We start from the raw sequence: 17421 nt of genomic DNA, 5'->3' as shown, positions 1-17421 counted from the left end.
TATACACATAAAAATTCATTAGAGGAAAAGTAATATCAACTGGGTAGTAGAATATGCTCTTCCAGGCAGAAAACCTAGGTTGTAGACACAACTCTGCCACTCCATGACAATGAGAAATCACTACTTTTTTCTGAGCCCTGATGTTCTTAGTTATAAAATTGAAGTGTTGTGCTAGTTGAATTCTGAGGCTCTTTTCAGCTGTTAGAAGCCCTGTACTAAAATGTGGGCATCATCTATTTCTTTTTATTTTATTTTATTTACTTATTTATTTAGTACCAGGGATTGAACCCAGGGGCACTTAACCACTGAGCCACATCTCCAGCCCTTTTTTATTTATTTTTTTATTTTGAGACAGAGACTCACCGAGTTGCTTAGGGCCTTGCTAAGTTGCTGAAGCTGGCTTGAACTTGCAATCCTTCTGCCTGAGCTTCCCAAGCCACTGGGATTATAGGCATGTGCCACTGTACCCAGCCAGCATATCTATTTGGAAGGCAAGCTCATGGGCCCTCCTTTTTCTTAGCTTTCCCCTTCACTATTTGTTTCACTTTTCCCAATATTTGCCATGTAGATATGAACATTTCCCATTTCAGAATTTCATACCACTTGACTTTGCATAGCAATTTAAATGTAGATTATGATCATGAAAGAATTTCCAAGGTGAAAAGAAAGATTAAATATGTCAAATGATACTGATAGGTCAAGTCACATAAAAATTGAGAATTAACCTTTGGAATAATATAGAGGTCATTGGAGATCTTGAAAGGAGGCTTATCAGCAGAATGATAGGTGTGATGCCTGATTAGAAAGGACTCAAGAGAGAGTAAGAGAAAAATTGGAGGTAGTAAGTATGTATAAATCTTTCAAGGATTTTTGCTATAAAAGGGTGCAGATAAATGGGGTCACTGCAGACAGTTTCTTTAAAGATGAGAGAAATCACCATACATTGTATGCTGATGGCAATAATTCAGTTGAGGGAAAAAAAAACTATGATGTAAGAGATTTGTACAAGCAGAGGAGCTCTTGGTAGATAGGAACATGATATTCACCCACAGTGACTAGAGGGTAAGAGAGTTAATGCTGTTATATGTGAATAGGACCTTCTCAAAATTCTCTCCTGATTTCTCCTATTTTCTTAGGGAAACATAAAGCAAGATTATCAATGGAGAGTAAGTTTGAGGAAGGAGACATCACAGTTTTGAAGAAAGAGGAAAAAGTGTGAAATGGTCTAGGATAGAGGTAGAGTTAATGGACTAGAGAAATTTATCAGAATCTAATCAACTTAAAGTCAGTAATTGTGAATCAGATGAAACTAATGAGCATGGTCTCATTCTTACCTAATTCCACTTCAACAGCAAGAATGAAAAGTAAGTAGAGTGTTGGATTTAACAAAGTTAGGTTTTTGTTAGGTGGCACAAAACAAAGAAAGGAGCAATGGTTGAGGGTGTTTAAGAGATGATCATGATAGTGAACCATAAAGACAAAAGTGAATAAGAATGGAAATGTGAACATGAGGGGTATGAGGAAATAAAACACTAGTAGAATCAATGGGTGGTAGATTCCAATCAAAGGATTATTGAGTTGAAGTATTAGAGAGAGTAAGCCAGTAAGCCAGGGTGTGCTCACTGGAGAGTAAAAAGTTTGAAATTGAGTTTCTAGAGAAGTTGCCCTTGTGGGTGGGTGTGGGAGGAGAAAGGTTTGTAGACAAAAGAGCATAGCTTGCATGTTCATCTGCAGGGACAATGAAATCATGAAGATTTGTGACTGGAAGTATTTTGGAGAGTATGAGAGTAAACTGCAAGCTATACTCTTCCAATGAATTAGGAAGAATGACCAGGAGATCTGCAGGTGATTACAGTGGAAGGGAACGAGGTGGCCAACAGGGACCATGAAACCCAATTCTGGGGAATAAGGAGGGAAAGGAGGACACTACTCCACCTCCAGGCTCAGTGATACAAAATATGAAGAAGAAAAATTAGCCACCACTGAGAGGAATCCAGGGGACGCCATTTCCTCGGGTAGAATCAGATTTTATTTAGAATTAGAAGGTGAACAGGGGGTATTGCAATACCAGATCTTCAACTCTACTACAAAGCAGTAGTAACAAAAACGGCATGGTATTGGTACCAAAATAGAAAGGTAGATCAATGGTACAGAATAGAGGACACGGACACAAACCCAAATAAATACAATTTTCTCATACTAGACAAAGGGGCCAAAAATATGCAATGGAGAAAAGATAGCCTCTTCAACAAATGGTGCTGGGAGAATTGGAAATCCATATGCAACAGAATGAAACTAAACCCATATCTCTCACCATGCACGAAACTAAACTCAAAATGGATTAAGGACCTCAGAATCAGACCAGAGACCCTGCAGATTATAGAAGAAAAAGTAGGTCCAAATCTTCACCTTGTTGGTCTAGGATCAGACTTCCTTAACAGGACTCCCATAGCACAAGAAATAAAAGCTAGAATCAACCACTGGGATAGATTCAAACTAAAAAGCTTTCTCTCAGCAAAGGAAACTATCAGCAATGCGAAGAAAGAGCCTACAGAATGGGAGAATATCTTTGCCAATCATACTTCAGATAGAGCACTAATCTCCAGAATCTATAAAGAACTCAAAAAACTTTACTCCAAGAATTCAAATAATCCAGTCGACAAATGGGCTAAGGAAATGAATAGACACTTCACAGAAGAAGATCTACAAGCAATCAACAAACATATGGAAAAATGTTCAACATCTCTAGTAATAAGAGAAATGCAAATCAAAACCACCCTAAGATTCCATCTCACCCCAATTAGAATGGCGATTATCAAGAATACGAGCAACAACAGGTGTTGGCGAGGATGTGGGGAGAAAGGTACACTCATACACTGCTGGTGGGGCTGCAAATTAGTGCAGCCACTCTGGAAAGCAGTGTGGAGATTCCTTAGAAAACTGGAATGGACCCGCCATTTGACCCAGCTATCCCACTCCTTGGCCTATACCCAAAGGACTTAAAATCAGCATACTACAGAGACACAGCCACATCAATGTTCATAGCTGCTCAATTCACAATAGCCAGACTGTGGAACCAACCTAGATGCCCTTCAATTGATGAGTGGATAAAGAAACTGTGGTATATATATACAATGGAATATTACTCAGCCATAAAAAATGATAAAATTATGGCATTTGCAGGCAAATGGATGAAATTGGAGAATATCATGCTAAGTGAGATAAGCCAATCTCAAAAAGCCAAAGGACGAATGATATCGCTAATAAGTGGAGGATGACACATAATGGGGGGGAGGGAAGGGTTAGTGTTAGGGTTAGAGTTAGGGTTAGGGAGGGGGGCAAGTATGGAGGAAGGAAGTACTGTATAGAGGGTAAAGAGGGGTGGGAGGGGTGGGGGGAAGGGAAAAAATAACAGAATGAATCAAACAACATTACTCTATGTAAATTTATGATTACACAAATGGTATGCCTTACGCCATGTACAAACAGAGAAACAACATGTATCCCATTTGTTTACAATAAAAAAAAAAAAGGTGAAGAGCACATTCAGAAAAAAAATGTTGAAGATATGGGGAACTTTTCTGTTATTTACCTTAAGGACTGGAAAAGGATGGGAGGTAGACTGGGTAAAAGGGTTATCCAGACCTAAAAGAGGATGAGAATCCAAGGAATAATGAATGCCCCTGAGTCTCAAGTTTCTTGTGGTTACTGATATAAACTTATATAATGGACTTAATGAAATTAATTCTGAGATTTCAAGGAAAACAGTAGGACAACCTAATAGTGTGGATATTGTACAGTAGCCAGGAGGGTAGGTCCTTCCAGAAGCACGTGTGTTTGGGGAACCTCCTTCAATTTTACCATTGTTGATGTGGACTTCAAGCATGGAGCATTCTCAACTGAAGTATTTTGTGTATTTGGTCTCCCATCTTTCACCTGCCAGAGGAGGATGAATGCTAGTGAAGGATGGTCTTACTAGGAGCATGCATAGTTTCTGAGAAGATGTAGAGATCAGAGAAGGGATAGCCTTACCATGCATGGTGGCAAAATTCTTGAAAATATGGTAACAACTATATCTGAATGATCCCATACAAAGTAGAGGTGAATGAATAGATCTGATTTCCTTCCTTTGTAGAGTTCAAAGTGTAGAAAGATAGATGACATGAAGTGAATCTGCGGTCCTCATGTATGATTTGGAATACAGAATATCCTCAATTTAGACTCCAAAATATAATAACTCAATCAAGATGGAATCTCCATCCCTCCCAAACATGGCCCAGAGGTAGAAAGATGCTTTCTGCATGGCATTGTTTCATAAGGTCACTCAGATACTCAGGTTTATTTGCTGCTTCATTACCTACTAGAATATTATCCTCATCATTTACCCAAAGACACCTCAGCCATATTCTAGGTTCAGAGAAAATGGAGAACAAATTTCTTCATTTTATGATTGACCTTGACAGACACACACATCATTCAACTCATGTCCACTGGTCAGAACTAAGTCACATGCACATGTAAATTCACGGGCATTTAAGAAATATGATCTGTAACTGGGAGTTCAGTTGCCCAGTTAAACTTCAGAAAATTCATATGTTAAAAGGAAAAATGGGGTGCTAATTACTAGATAAAAACCATAAATAAGATTCTAGATTTGTGTCAAAAATGGTGAATTTGCTCAAAATACTATTTGGGATTCAAAGATGAATTTTAAAGAATACACACAAATGTAGAATCTTAATCATAGTTTATTCCCTTATGTTTTACTTATCTTACTATCCCTAAGATGTATCACAATAGTTACACAAAATATATTCTCTATAAATGTTTGTTAAATGAATGAAAGAATGATTCAGTAATTTAGTTGATCTTTCATGTCCCACTATTTCAATTGACTAAGAAGAAAATCCAATCTGTTGTTCAGTATGATCTCCATATTCCTTTAAGGGGAACAGATCTTCATTGACTGGAGGTGACTTTGACTTTTGAAATACATCTAATGTCATTGGGTAGGAAATATGTTGTATGTAGGCAATAATACAATTTGGGACCAAAACAAACTGTGAATAGAAAATAAGGAGGCTGATAAATTTATTCTAAAAATAACATTAAAGAATTTCCAAAATGAATTATTAGAATGACTTTATACACACACACACACACACACACACACACACACACACACACATATATTCCAAAGTGATCAATTTAAATAGTACTTGAGTATATAGACATTTTACTATGTCAATTATTTCTTAAAATTTTCACCAAATTGTAGACACTCTAATGATAGTAAATACCCTTCATTCTCAAATGTTGAAAACTTCATATTACAAACCCTAAAAACCACTCTGTAAACCAGAGATTCCTATCCTGTGGTTCTTAGACCCATGAAGGCAGAGGTGGGAGATTGTTAGGAAGTTTAAGGGCACAGAGGAGACAGTGGGGTTGGTGGTGATGGTGGTGGTAGGACAGAAAATGTGATGCTGAAAAAAACCAAGGCCTAGAAATCAGTAAGAGTCCCATAAATGATGTAAACAGCCCATAATCACCCCAACCCCCTTCCATATACACACACTATTGGGATTCTACATGCAGACTCTTAGAGGGAGGTCATCGTATGTCAGGAGATCTCTTGTCCCTCTCTAGGTTAATCTGTTTATGGCTTGTTAATCACCTAAAATGTCTTTTCCATTACCTGGGAGTGGGGAGAAGAAACCAGAGTTTCCTTAAATATCCAGGTCCTTGGCATCCAAGAATGGCTCCAGAGAGCAGCTTTCCTGCCCCATTGCTAAATTGACACCAGGTGGGAGGTCACTGGAGACTGCATTCATTCTACTCCATCCAATGCCTATTTATATATATTTTTCCCCTTGGCACAGAAATGCTGTTAATGATTACCCATCCTCATATGGATGGAAGTGTACTTATTCTCCCAAATGAAAAGACACATTCTTTTATACCCTGCAACTCTCAAATTCTATGCAGTTCACTTAATTGGAGAACATTCGAGGCCATTTGTCAAAAAGTCTGACAGATGTAGCCATTGTGAATCACGCCACTGCACAAAGAACAGTCATCCCTGTATCATTTGTCTTCATATATTCCTCATTCCTTTAACTTTCAACATGAAAATTTAGGTTAGATTCCAGGTTTCCTCCAGTTGCTTCTGGGAACCCAGAACTGTCCTCTAACCTCACCATTTTATCTTTAGGATCAAAGAAAAATGCTTTGAATAATCAAATTATGCAGGGAGCAATCTGTAGAAGTAAGTGGCATTTTTTTCTAAGGACAAAAACACTATTTCTCCCCTATATTAGCTCCTTGAGAACAAAATCCAAATCTTAATCATTATGCCCCACGCCTATTGTCTCTGTATATCTGTATATATGTCTGGCATATCTTAGGAACATGCTAAATATTCACCTAGCATGTTTAGATTTAAAATCATAGCATACTATTCCTGAGCTATCACTCAGATAACAGGAAAAGGGACTTCCAGCAACAGCAGCTGGAGAGAATGGAAAGAGCAAGACCTGGTGTTTTGTTTTGCAGTTAATTAGCTGCAAGTGTTTTGCTAAAAGACATCTTCACTGGGTCTTACTTTTTCTCATCTGGAAAAGGCAATTGGATTAGATCAGAGATTTGCAAACCTTTTTTGAACATAAAAAAGGTTTTTTTTAAAGCAAAACATTATAAAGAGACCAAAATAAATGAAATGAACAAACTGTGTGATGGAGCCAGATGTCACCTGCTCCCTTACCTGCATTCACTCTGGTGGCATCTATAGGATTCCAATGGAAATGTTTCACAGCCCTGTCTAGACTTCAGAATCTCTCCACAGGGGTACCAGATTTAGCAACTAAAAATACTGGGTTCCCAGTTAAATCAGAATTTCAGATAAACAAAGAATGATTTTATGTAAGTATACCCCAATTATTTGGACATTTTATACACGCGCGCACACACCCACACACACACACACACAGAGTATTGTATTTAATGCAAGCACATTATATACATATATTATATATATACATATTTATATCTTATCTGGGGTATTACAACTAAATTCTACACAAAGTAAATCATATATTCTGGGTTGGGTATCCCATTATTATTGTTTAAAAGCCCCCCAGGAGATTCCAGTGCAAAGACAGAGAAGAGACCCACCATTCCAATTCTTGGGAAAACAATTTTAAAACTGAAATGGACCATCTCAAAACCTATGTGTTAATCAAATGCAGTAAGATGTTTTTAAATATATATACATCATAGCATGTTAAATCTAGCCAATTAGCCAATGCATTACCTCACATAGTTGTCATTTTTGTGGTAAGAACATGTATTCATTCTTTTTGCATTTTTCAAAAATATAATATGTCTTCATTAACTATAGTCACCATGCTGTGTGATAGATCTCTTGACCTTACTCCTCCTTTGTAACTATAATTTATGTCCTTTGACCAACATCTCTCAAATCCCTCTTCTCTAGTAACCACCATTCTATCCTCTGTGAGGTTAACTTTTTTCCACATATGAGTAAGATCATAAAGTATTTGAGAAAGACCATTGCTTATTCATCGCCTGGCCAGCATCTAACCTTGAACATAGTTTGAGATCAATAAATGTTTATTTGCAGGCTACAGTCACGAGTACCACCACAAAAGAGGTGTATTAATCCATGTCTGGAAAAGCCATGGTCTCTATCTTAAAACCTGAATACATTTTCCCTACCGAAACTGGGCGACATGCTATATGGGATACTTTGTGCACTTAAAACTGGGATCTCCATACATGCTAGGACCCTGAAAGAGAAGAATGTAGAGTGGAAAAGTGAACTGAGAAGTTCTGAGTGCTGTTCCTGGTTTGCCATACTAGTTTCATGCTTCAGTTTCTTCAATAGAACAGGGAAAATAATAGAGAATAGCTGATTGTTTGTACTTCTAGAATGTGCCAAACTGTTTGTATACATTATAGTTACTCTTCATAGGCATGAGTCTCAAATTCAAGTGTGTATCAGAATTACCTGAATGACTTGGTAATATGCAGATTTCTGAGCCTGAAGCCAGAGTTTCTGGTTGCCAGGGTCTGGAAGCAGACCTGAGAATTTGCATTTCTACCAAATTCCCAGGTAATGCTGCTGGTGCTTGTTTGGGGATTACATATTGAGAACTACTGATTTACAGCCATTCCATATTATTCCTCATTGCAAATACAATAAAACTGAGACTCAAAAAAGTTAAATGACTCATCCAAAATCATACAGTAAACATTCACCATCTTATACTGTCAAGTGTGTCTGCCTTTTGTGTCCTAAAGAATATCTTAAAGACTACAGCAGGGAGTGAACCTTTACTATTTTAAACTTTTTAAATAGTATTATACTATTTTTATTTTTTAGCATAAAAATTCTTTTTTAAGTAGAAAAAGATGAGCAGTTGTCTCTATTTGATGGGGTTCTGGAATGTGTGAATTCCACCCATCTGATTGGTTGACAAAAGAGCTCAATACCACTGAATTACAGCTGGAAGCTGTTTTGTCCTTTGGAATTTATTGTCAGTTCATAAAGACATGGTCTGCAGAACCCATTAGCATGTTCTTGCCAGTGAATGGCTGAGGAATAAGGAGTGAGCTCTCAATATGTGGGGTTTGAAATACAGGCTAATAAAAGGCACGAAATGACAATTTACTCATGAAAGTTTGAAGCCACTGTTCATATTTTCCACATTTTAACAAGGTGACAGAAAACCAAACCTACACAGCTATGATTAATCTATTTTAAAAGAGGGAAAGTGAAAGTTTGATGGGAAGAAAAACGTTTTACCTAACAGCTAATTTGAAAACCAAAAAGACTTTCCTTTTCTCCTGTTGGCTTGGAAACAGCCATTTCTCTGTGTCTTGATTTTTTTCTTTTTTTTACCTTCCCAAAGGATTTAAACTTTTATTTAAATGAAAAGTCATTTCCCAGTTTTCTACAGTCTGGAAAACAGATCATTTCAAAATGAAAAATGTCATCATATATACAGTTAGCTTCCTTCAGGACATGGGGAGAAAGACAGGACCTTAAACTCACTCACGGAAGTCTCTAGAAAGGTCACAGAGGCTCCCCAGAAAAGAATGATACCACTTTTCTTTCTATTTGTGCTAGTGATCCTGGAGTTAGTTTCATTTCTTGAGAAACAGGTTTTCAGAATAGGAAGTATAACCCAATGTGACATCTCCTCAGAGGGTTCAGACTCTTAATTGAAAAGAACAACAAGGATAATTTGAACAATTTATTACAACTATAAAATTTAAATGTATGAAATGTAAAAACATGATGTAAAACTCAAGTAGCATTTCTGGTGCTTGGTCCAAACTTGTCCCCATGCATCCAAAGGGCCCATCCTGACAGGTGACCTCAAGGACCAACTCCTCCAAGACTACTGCTCAAGACAGTATTGTTAGAAGCCTGGGACATGAGATCACCAGCCACCTGGGGTCTTTCTTGTCTCACCCTGAGTTATTCGAGAGTATCCTCACCTGTGGATGGTCAATGCACTCAAAGAGTGGCCACTTTGGAATTTAGGACTATTTCTCCTTCAGTTTTGATTATTTTTTCTTTCTGTCTAAATTTGTGGCCAGGGAACACAGTGATTGAATTCTGCTAATGATCACAGTGAAATGACCATAGAATCCGACTATGGAACTTCCTGTCCTTGCATAAACTCCTTCACTCTGCTGTACTTCTCACGTCTGGGATGGGCATAGGAGAATCTACCTCCACAAGCTGTGGAAGTTGAAAGGAGATGATGTATGTGGATTCCTAGCACAAAACCTTGAACATGACAAGCATCGAACAAACAGTTTTGTAATTATTCCCTCCACACAAGTCAATTAGATTTTAATAAAAGTAATATAAAAATTGGAAATTCCAATGGTTTCTCTAGGTGTGAGCTCTTGGTCCTAAGGAGGTCTCCATAAAATGGATTAACCAACTGAAATTTATATTCACTACCAAAGAAATAGAAGTCATAAAATTTACCTTCCTGTGGGGTCATGATGGCCTCATTTTTCCATACAAAGCCAGCGTGTTTGATTTTCTCAGGCTATGTCCATGTAAACAAATATTTGCTACTTTAAAATAAATGTATGCGCCATCACATTTGTTGCAAATTAATTTCACTGAGTGCTGAGTTTAAAAAAAAAAAAAAAACACAGGATTTATTACCTTGGGTTGGTTGAAGCCAAAATACTCAAATGAAAGTTAACTGCTGGTGTAGGTGATATTCTGAAACACATTTACTCTTCCATAGGAAAGCAAATTTAACAAAGTAGGAAGAAAGGTATACGCCTCTGAAATGAGATGCTTTTAAAGGTTTTTAGAATTAAAAGAAGTGAAAAATAATAGCTCACCTGGGAAGATATAAAATCATGTGACATGTGAAAGGTTAAAAATGGCAAATTGGAGAAATGTAAATATGCATGATGATGACCCAGGTGGAGGTGACAGGAATGGCAGAAAGTATCCTTGTTCCCTGTTTCAAGTATAGGCACAAGTTCATATTTTAAGGCCCCAGATGTTAAAGTCTTACTTTCTGAATTTAATCCTACCTTTAGGCCCCAAATATCATAGTATGAAACCAGTAGAATTAAGACTGGCACATTTCTTCTTGAAAGAGGCAAATCCAGAGGATTTCTTATAAGCTTTCATTGAATTAGGGATTATGGGGCACAAGGTGGCAGCCTTGGCCAGGAATTTAGTAAAGGATAAAAAGATGCTCTAGTATCATAAGGTCACTTCTCCCATAAAGATACTGTGAGCTCTGACATTTCTAGCCTCCCCAAGTTGTCTTTCCATTGTTGAACCATGTGTCTCCACCGACAAATCTTCCAGGGCAGAGATGCTACTGTTCTGAAGCACTGGGCTCTTTTCTAAGAAAACAACAAATGCCTTTTTCTACTTGAAGAAGAGACATAAGCATGAACTTGACAGATATGAGTCAACAGCCTTTATCAGAACAGCTTCCTGTAGACTGAATGTTTATGTCCCCCCAGAATATATATATGTTGGACCCTAATCCCCAGGTGATGGAATGTGGAGATGGAGCCTTTAGGAAGTGATTAGGTTCTGATGGTGGAGCCCTTATGAATGGGATTAGTGCCCTTTCAAATGAAAACCTCAGAGGTCATTCATTCCTTCCACCATGTGAAGACACAGTGGGAAATGGACATCTATGAACCAATAAGGGATCCCCTACCGGATATAAATCAAAAGTACCTTGACCTTAGACTTCCCAAAATTCAGAACTGTAAAAAATAAATTTATATTATTTATAAGCCACACAGTTTATGATATTTTGTTAAAGCAACCAGAACAGACTAAGAGAAGGATCACGATGGAGACTGGGGGGATGATGAGTGAACTCTGCCTTCATCCAAATTTTCATCTCAATTTAATTTTCATCACCCAATAATAAAGAACCATTCACATTTACTTCACTTTAAAGAAGTCATTAAAATGAAGGGTTGATACTACATTGTTTGGTATGCCAGATGGCTCCCTAGCTGGCATGAGTTTAACTGAGTCTAACTCACTCCCTTGTTTAGATGTCATCTCTAAGCAAGAAAAAGGATGTTAGCTATTTATAGCCACAGCCCACCAGGTGTATTCTCCTAGCATATAGTGGGGAGAAATTCCAACTGGCAGTATCCTGGGCCTAACTCCAGCATTTTCACAATTTCACTAAGTAATTGAATTTGAATTTATTTTCAAAGAGAAGAAAACCTGGAGACTAAAATTTTTAAAGAGTTGTGGGCCAAGTCACATTTGCAAGAAAATGTTGATTACAATCTTCCCACCACTCATGGAGTAAAGCAAACAGGGGGAACAGAGCAGCACATTAGCACAGCCAGTGGGCTAATACACACATCAAAAGCAACTTCCCATGAAACATTGCATTCCACCGTTTCCTGAGACTCTAAATATAACTTCATTTCCTTTCTGATTACTTTTCCTTTTCAAATGAAGCATTTTTTTATTTTACAGAATTAATGTAATCATAATTTCAAATGGCAGAGTTTAACAAAAATTTATATCTTCAAGTATCCCATTTTTAAGTTAAATACAAGACCAAAAAAAAGAAGGAAGGGAAGGGAAGGAGGGAGGGAGGAAGGAAGGAAAGAAGGAAGGAAGGAAGGAAGGAAGGAAGGAAGGAAGGAAGGAAGGAAGGAAGGAAGGAAGGAAGGGAGGGAGGGAGGGAGGGAGGGAGGGAGGGAAGGAAGGAAGGAAGGAAACCCAAAACCTTGTTTTCTTCCCATTGGCTAAAAAACAAACAAAAATGTGTACATAATTGCAAAGCCTGTAACTCTAATGTCTTGAAGTGTCTTCTGTTAATGACAATGGGTATTCCAGCAATTACCTGTACCAGATTCTTAGTGCTTACTATACCAAAGTGCAAAACCAGAGAGGTTTAGCATGTATCCTCTCACATTTCTGGAGGCTGGATATCTGCAGGCAGGATGCTAGCAGAGCTGCGCTTGTTCTCCTAGCTTTTGGTGGTTGCTGGCAGTCCTTGGTGTTCTTTAGCATGCAGCTGCTGACTCCAGTCTCTGGCCTGTCATCCCTTGTCTGTCTTCCCCCTGTGAGTCTGTGTCTTACCAAGGCATTCTCCCTGGTGTATGAGTCTCTTCATGTCATCTTCCTCTGTGTGTCCTAGGCTGTCTCTTGCCCTCTTTCTACAGTGACATCAGTTATATTGCATTGAGAACACACCTACTCTGGTGTGCTTCATCCTAACTTGCATCTTAATTACTTCTCCAAAGAGCCTGTTTCCAAATAAATCACCTTCACAGGTATCAGGGGTTAAGAACTTCAACAAATCTTTGTAGAAGACCCACAAGACTACCCTAAGCCAAAAGCAGAAGATGGGAAGATAGAGGAATTAATATGACTTTTGACTTTAGCAGGAAGAAAGTAGCTTTGGCCTACTGAATTCTCGGCATGATGTGAATATCATATGCCTTAGGCAAGTGACCACTCCTAACTGTAATTTGTGGCCAGAAGTAGTTGGTAGGCCAATAACCCTGGACATCACAGATACATATTTTTCTAGCTTATATGTAATTAAAAACAAGCAAACCAAAGACTTCATCTTCAAGCTCTTTAGTCCAATTTGGCCTTTGAAAATTTGAAAGTAGTATTTCTACATTCCTTCCAAATGCACTAAACATAGGTACCAAGAAACAGTGCCTGAAAAGGGATGTCAGGGATGATTAAAAACAGGGGAAATAAGTGTGTGCCTTCTTTCTGGTGACAGTCCACCTTGTTAACTTAGCTCGTGACAGAACTGCCAAAGCAATACCCTGCTTTCCAGTGGGTTTTCAGTGTAAACACATGTATTGGTTTAATTAGGAAAGTGCTTATACTGTTTGTTCTTATTCTAACACAACTAATTATTTCTTGCTATTCCTCGTTTTTCACAGTGTGATATAGGTTTATCATTTATTATTCATTGTTTCAAGGCTATTTGGACATTTCTTATTATATAATAGGCATCATTATAGACATTGTGGATAGAGCGAGTTAGAAAAGCAAGTCCTTGCCTTTATGGATTTTATATTTTATATAAACATAATAAACAAGATGTAATATAATCAGCCTCTATGTCTGTGGGTTCCACATCTGGAGATTCAACTAACCATGGTACAAAAATTGAAAAAAATTATGTCTGTATTGAATATGTAGAGACCACTTTTTGGCATTGTTCCCTAAAAACACAGTGTAATAACAATTTACATAGCATTTACATTGTATGAACTATTGTAAATAATCTGGAAATTATTTAAAGTGTACATGAGTTATGTATCAGTTATGGGCAAATACTGCACTATTTTATACAAGGGACCTGAGTATCCATGATTTTGGTATCCACAAGGCAGTCATGGAACCTATTCCTGTAGATACTGAGTAATGACTCTATGATGTCAATTAATGAAGTATATTTGAAAATCAAGCGGAACAAGTAGCTAGGGAATGACTAGAGCACTCTTGCAGAGAAAAGGCCTCTGAATGTCTCTCTGAAGAGGGCACATTTGAATGTAGTTTTCAGTGAGGTAAAACATTGCAATGTGACTGTTTGAAAGAGGAGGAAGAGAGTACAGCAAGTACAAGGATGCTGAAGTAGAGGCATCCTTGATGCACCCCTGGAGCATTATGATTGGAGCAGAGTGACAGGGGGAAGGAAAGATGGAGAAGAATCCAGGAGACAGAGCATTTGAACAAAGGAGTGATATGAGCCAATTAACAATTTCTTAGGAATGTGGTGGCTTCCGTGTGGAGAATAGGCTATTAGGAAGCGAGAGTGGAAGCGAAGCTAGGATATCATTATGGTCACCCACGTAAGAAATGATAGGAGCAGAAAACCTATGCTGAAGAATGACTGGGTATAGGTCATATTTTGAAAGTAAAGCAGAGAGAATGTGTTGGTTGTATTGGTCAGGGTCTAGCCTTCTATGGGAATGATTTTAGGTCTTTTAATAGAGAGAATTTAATACAGGGAATCACTCCAATATTGGAATAGCTGAGACACTAAACCAGACACTCTTGATTCAGAGATTAACCGAAGCAGGAAGCCACAACCTAGCCACTCTAGGATGGGTGACAATGGCAAAAGTGACATTAAAGCCCCAAAGCTGGATCATTCAGTGGGAGCTGAAACCATGGGTGGAAGGGGCTATCTGACTGGACAGAAAGTAGAAGGGAAACAGCTTCACCAGGAGCATCACAGAATGCACAAATGTCTGTTCTCCCCTCTTCCTGCTGTCCAGGCTTCTCTCATTGCTGCCTATTGGCTGAGCCTCACCAGGAGCCAGAAGCAAAGGGAACCTAGGAAGTGTAGCTCCTCTGATGCCAAGGAGAGCAAGGGAGAGGAGAAGAATGACTCCGAGAACAAACAGGCATTTACCAGAAGACTAGTGGATGTGAGGTGTGCAAGAAAGAGAGGAACCAAAGGTGACTTCAAGTTTCCATGTCCTGACATTAAAATATATATCTAATATTAACTGCATATCCTAAGAGTTATGCCTACCCTGTTAGCAAAGAGAATGTGTAACTATACATTAACTGATATAGGCCTAATATATATGTATACATGCACATAAATCCTAAGCAAGGATGTCAGATAACTGTCATCTCAAATGCCGAGGATGATCTTTAGGCAGGGGTTATCTGAATTGCTGTGTTAAAAAGAATTCTAATACTGTATCCATGTTCAGAAAGATTGATAACTGGTACCTTCTATGGGCATGGGAGAGGGCAATTGCCACACAAGTGCTAGGTATTAGCTGGGTCAACAAAGAAGCAATGACTTCTGCATAGCAGAGGCCCTAACCTAGAGTGCTTCCTGAGGGGTCTCCTGTTTTCCTAAAGATAATGGAGTCTACCATGATTCCTCTGTGGGGAAAAAAAAACCAAACAATTAAACTGAAAGTCATGGAAAATAAGTATATTTTCATTCCTTCTCCTCTCCCAGGAGTTTGAAGAGAGTCTCTCCTGGTGTCACTTCAGCCCAGTGGATTATTTCCACTCTACTAATGAGGACATGTGTCAACACAGTAGATTATTTCCATTCTACTGGTGTGGCAACACACCAGTTCTGTTCCTGTGGACCTTTTTGTTTTTCTGTAGATGAATTCAAGCACTTGCTATCTTAGGACCAGATCTTTGAGCTCTATCATGAGGTTAGAGTATGTGGTTGTGTTCACCTAAATGTAGTGTGACATCACCCAGTAATTATGACCCCATGTCCTTCTGGTTATTTCTGTGTGCCCTGGAGTCATCTCTGGCTGGTGTTTGGCCCAGTGTTGGCACCATGGCTAATACAAATCTGGAGTGTTCTATATCTTGGGCCAGGCTTTATTCCACTGAGGAAATCAGCCAAACAGGCTTTGAGGAGCAAAGTTGAGGATCTCTTTGGAAAGAAGCCTTTAAGATGAAGTCAAGTGCTTTTCCATTCAATTGCCAAATCATGTGTTTTCCTGTCTGTGTCTCCCCCTAAAGTGATTGCTCCCTGCTGCAAACATCCACACTCTGGCAAACTAAGAACCATCGTCCTCATCTCCCCATTTGTCTTTCCCTTGTTTTTACTCTTGTGAGGATTCTTTCATCCCCCCAAAATGGGAACTGGGGAGATTAACTTTAATGCACTGTTGATGCCTCTGGTGCATATTAATTTTTAGTTTAACTAATTCAGATAGCAATTTATGTGGCTATTACCTTAAAATAAAATATTTTATATTTCTTATTTTTTAATCTCCAGTAGAATAACAAGTTACTTTATTATTCAAATAGGGCTCATTTCCTGCTGTTTTCAATACGATTTTTAATAAATATGTAAATTCTAAAATTAATTTACAGCATCCATTGGGAGGCATGATTTTTGAAATGACAAAAATTTGATGGATTGTAAAATTATCCCCCTTAAAATCATCAGTCATAGTGAACAGAATGTACCAACCTCTTATAATTTTACAGCTTTTTCTTCATCTTATCTTCTGTTAGGGATGCTCTTAAAATTGATTATAAAATGGTATATTTCTTAGGCCATAATTCATTCACAGATTAATTAGATTTTTAGTTAATATCCCATCATGTTGTGGGACGGGAGCCAATGGTGTTTTGTAGTGGTTGAGAGTTGCAGGAGAAAAGCCTTGATTGCTGTTCCCAAGTGACTGAAGCTACCAGCGCTAATCACTAATCACATTCCGGCCACATAAAGTCTAAAATCCTACACTATATCTTTTTCAAGATGGCTCACAGCAAGAGATCTTTATTGGCCCAGACCAACAGACCAAAATGCACTCACACATTCTTGTGATAAGTGATCATTTTTTTTCCTTGCTTAAAATGAAATTTCTATAGCTATCCTCTGAAAGCGTCAAGAGACGGGTGTGTGTGTGTGTGTGTGTGTGTGTGTGTGTGTGTGTGTGTGTGTCCATGTCCACGCTTGGCATCCTCAGACTTTGTCTTTATCCTAGACACTTTCCAATGGGAGCATCCTTTGGATTAGTTTCATGTTTTAAGTAGTCTTCTAGTAGCACCCATCAAGAATATTTAAGGTGAATTTTGTCAGTAACTTCTTTAACATTGATTTAAAGAAAAGTATTTTTCCCAGTCACTTAAGAGAACTGTAGATATACATGGCAAAGAAATCATAGGCACTGAATCCAGCAATGAGAAACACCAGCCCACTCATATTTAACTACATGAAACTCTAGGTTTCTACAGAGCTGAAGAAAAGACAATTTATCCCCCTTCCACCCTCAATCCTGTGTCGGTTCTAATGTGTGAAAAATTACTACCTGTTCTGTGAGTCTGCTTCTGCCATGTTGCATTTCTCTGTGCACCTGAGGAAATAGCCCAGGCCATAGAAACTCCCA

General features: G+C 38.2%; 1 protein-coding gene and 1 long non-coding RNA gene across 11 annotated transcripts in view; both read left to right on the top strand.

Moving 5' to 3' along the window:
- The window catches only part of NCKAP5 (NCK associated protein 5), a 1127143-nt gene that overhangs the window by 1093262 nt on the left and 16460 nt on the right, over positions 1-17421 (top strand). The window contains exon 18 of one of the 10 annotated variants that reach the window (XM_079135596.1): positions 14812-14995. The exons of the other annotated variants lie outside the window; for them this stretch is intronic. Within the exon in view, the coding sequence (XP_078991722.1) occupies positions 14812-14995 (184 nt within the window). The remainder of the gene's footprint in view (positions 1-14811; positions 14996-17421) is intronic. 10 annotated transcript variants of the gene reach the window in all.
- LOC306658573 lies at positions 616-11156 on the top strand. The gene is made up of 2 exons (XR_013763084.1): positions 616-2045; positions 3534-11156. It is a non-coding gene; the product is annotated as an uncharacterized lncRNA (long non-coding RNA).

The sequence above is a fragment of the Sciurus vulgaris genome (assembly GCF_902686455.1).
Source record: "Sciurus vulgaris genome assembly, chromosome: 3".
In the NCBI taxonomy this organism is placed as follows: Eukaryota; Metazoa; Chordata; class Mammalia; order Rodentia; family Sciuridae; genus Sciurus; species Sciurus vulgaris.
The sequence above is the reverse complement of the archived record's forward strand: the minus strand, read 5'-3'. Positions and strand labels throughout refer to the sequence as shown.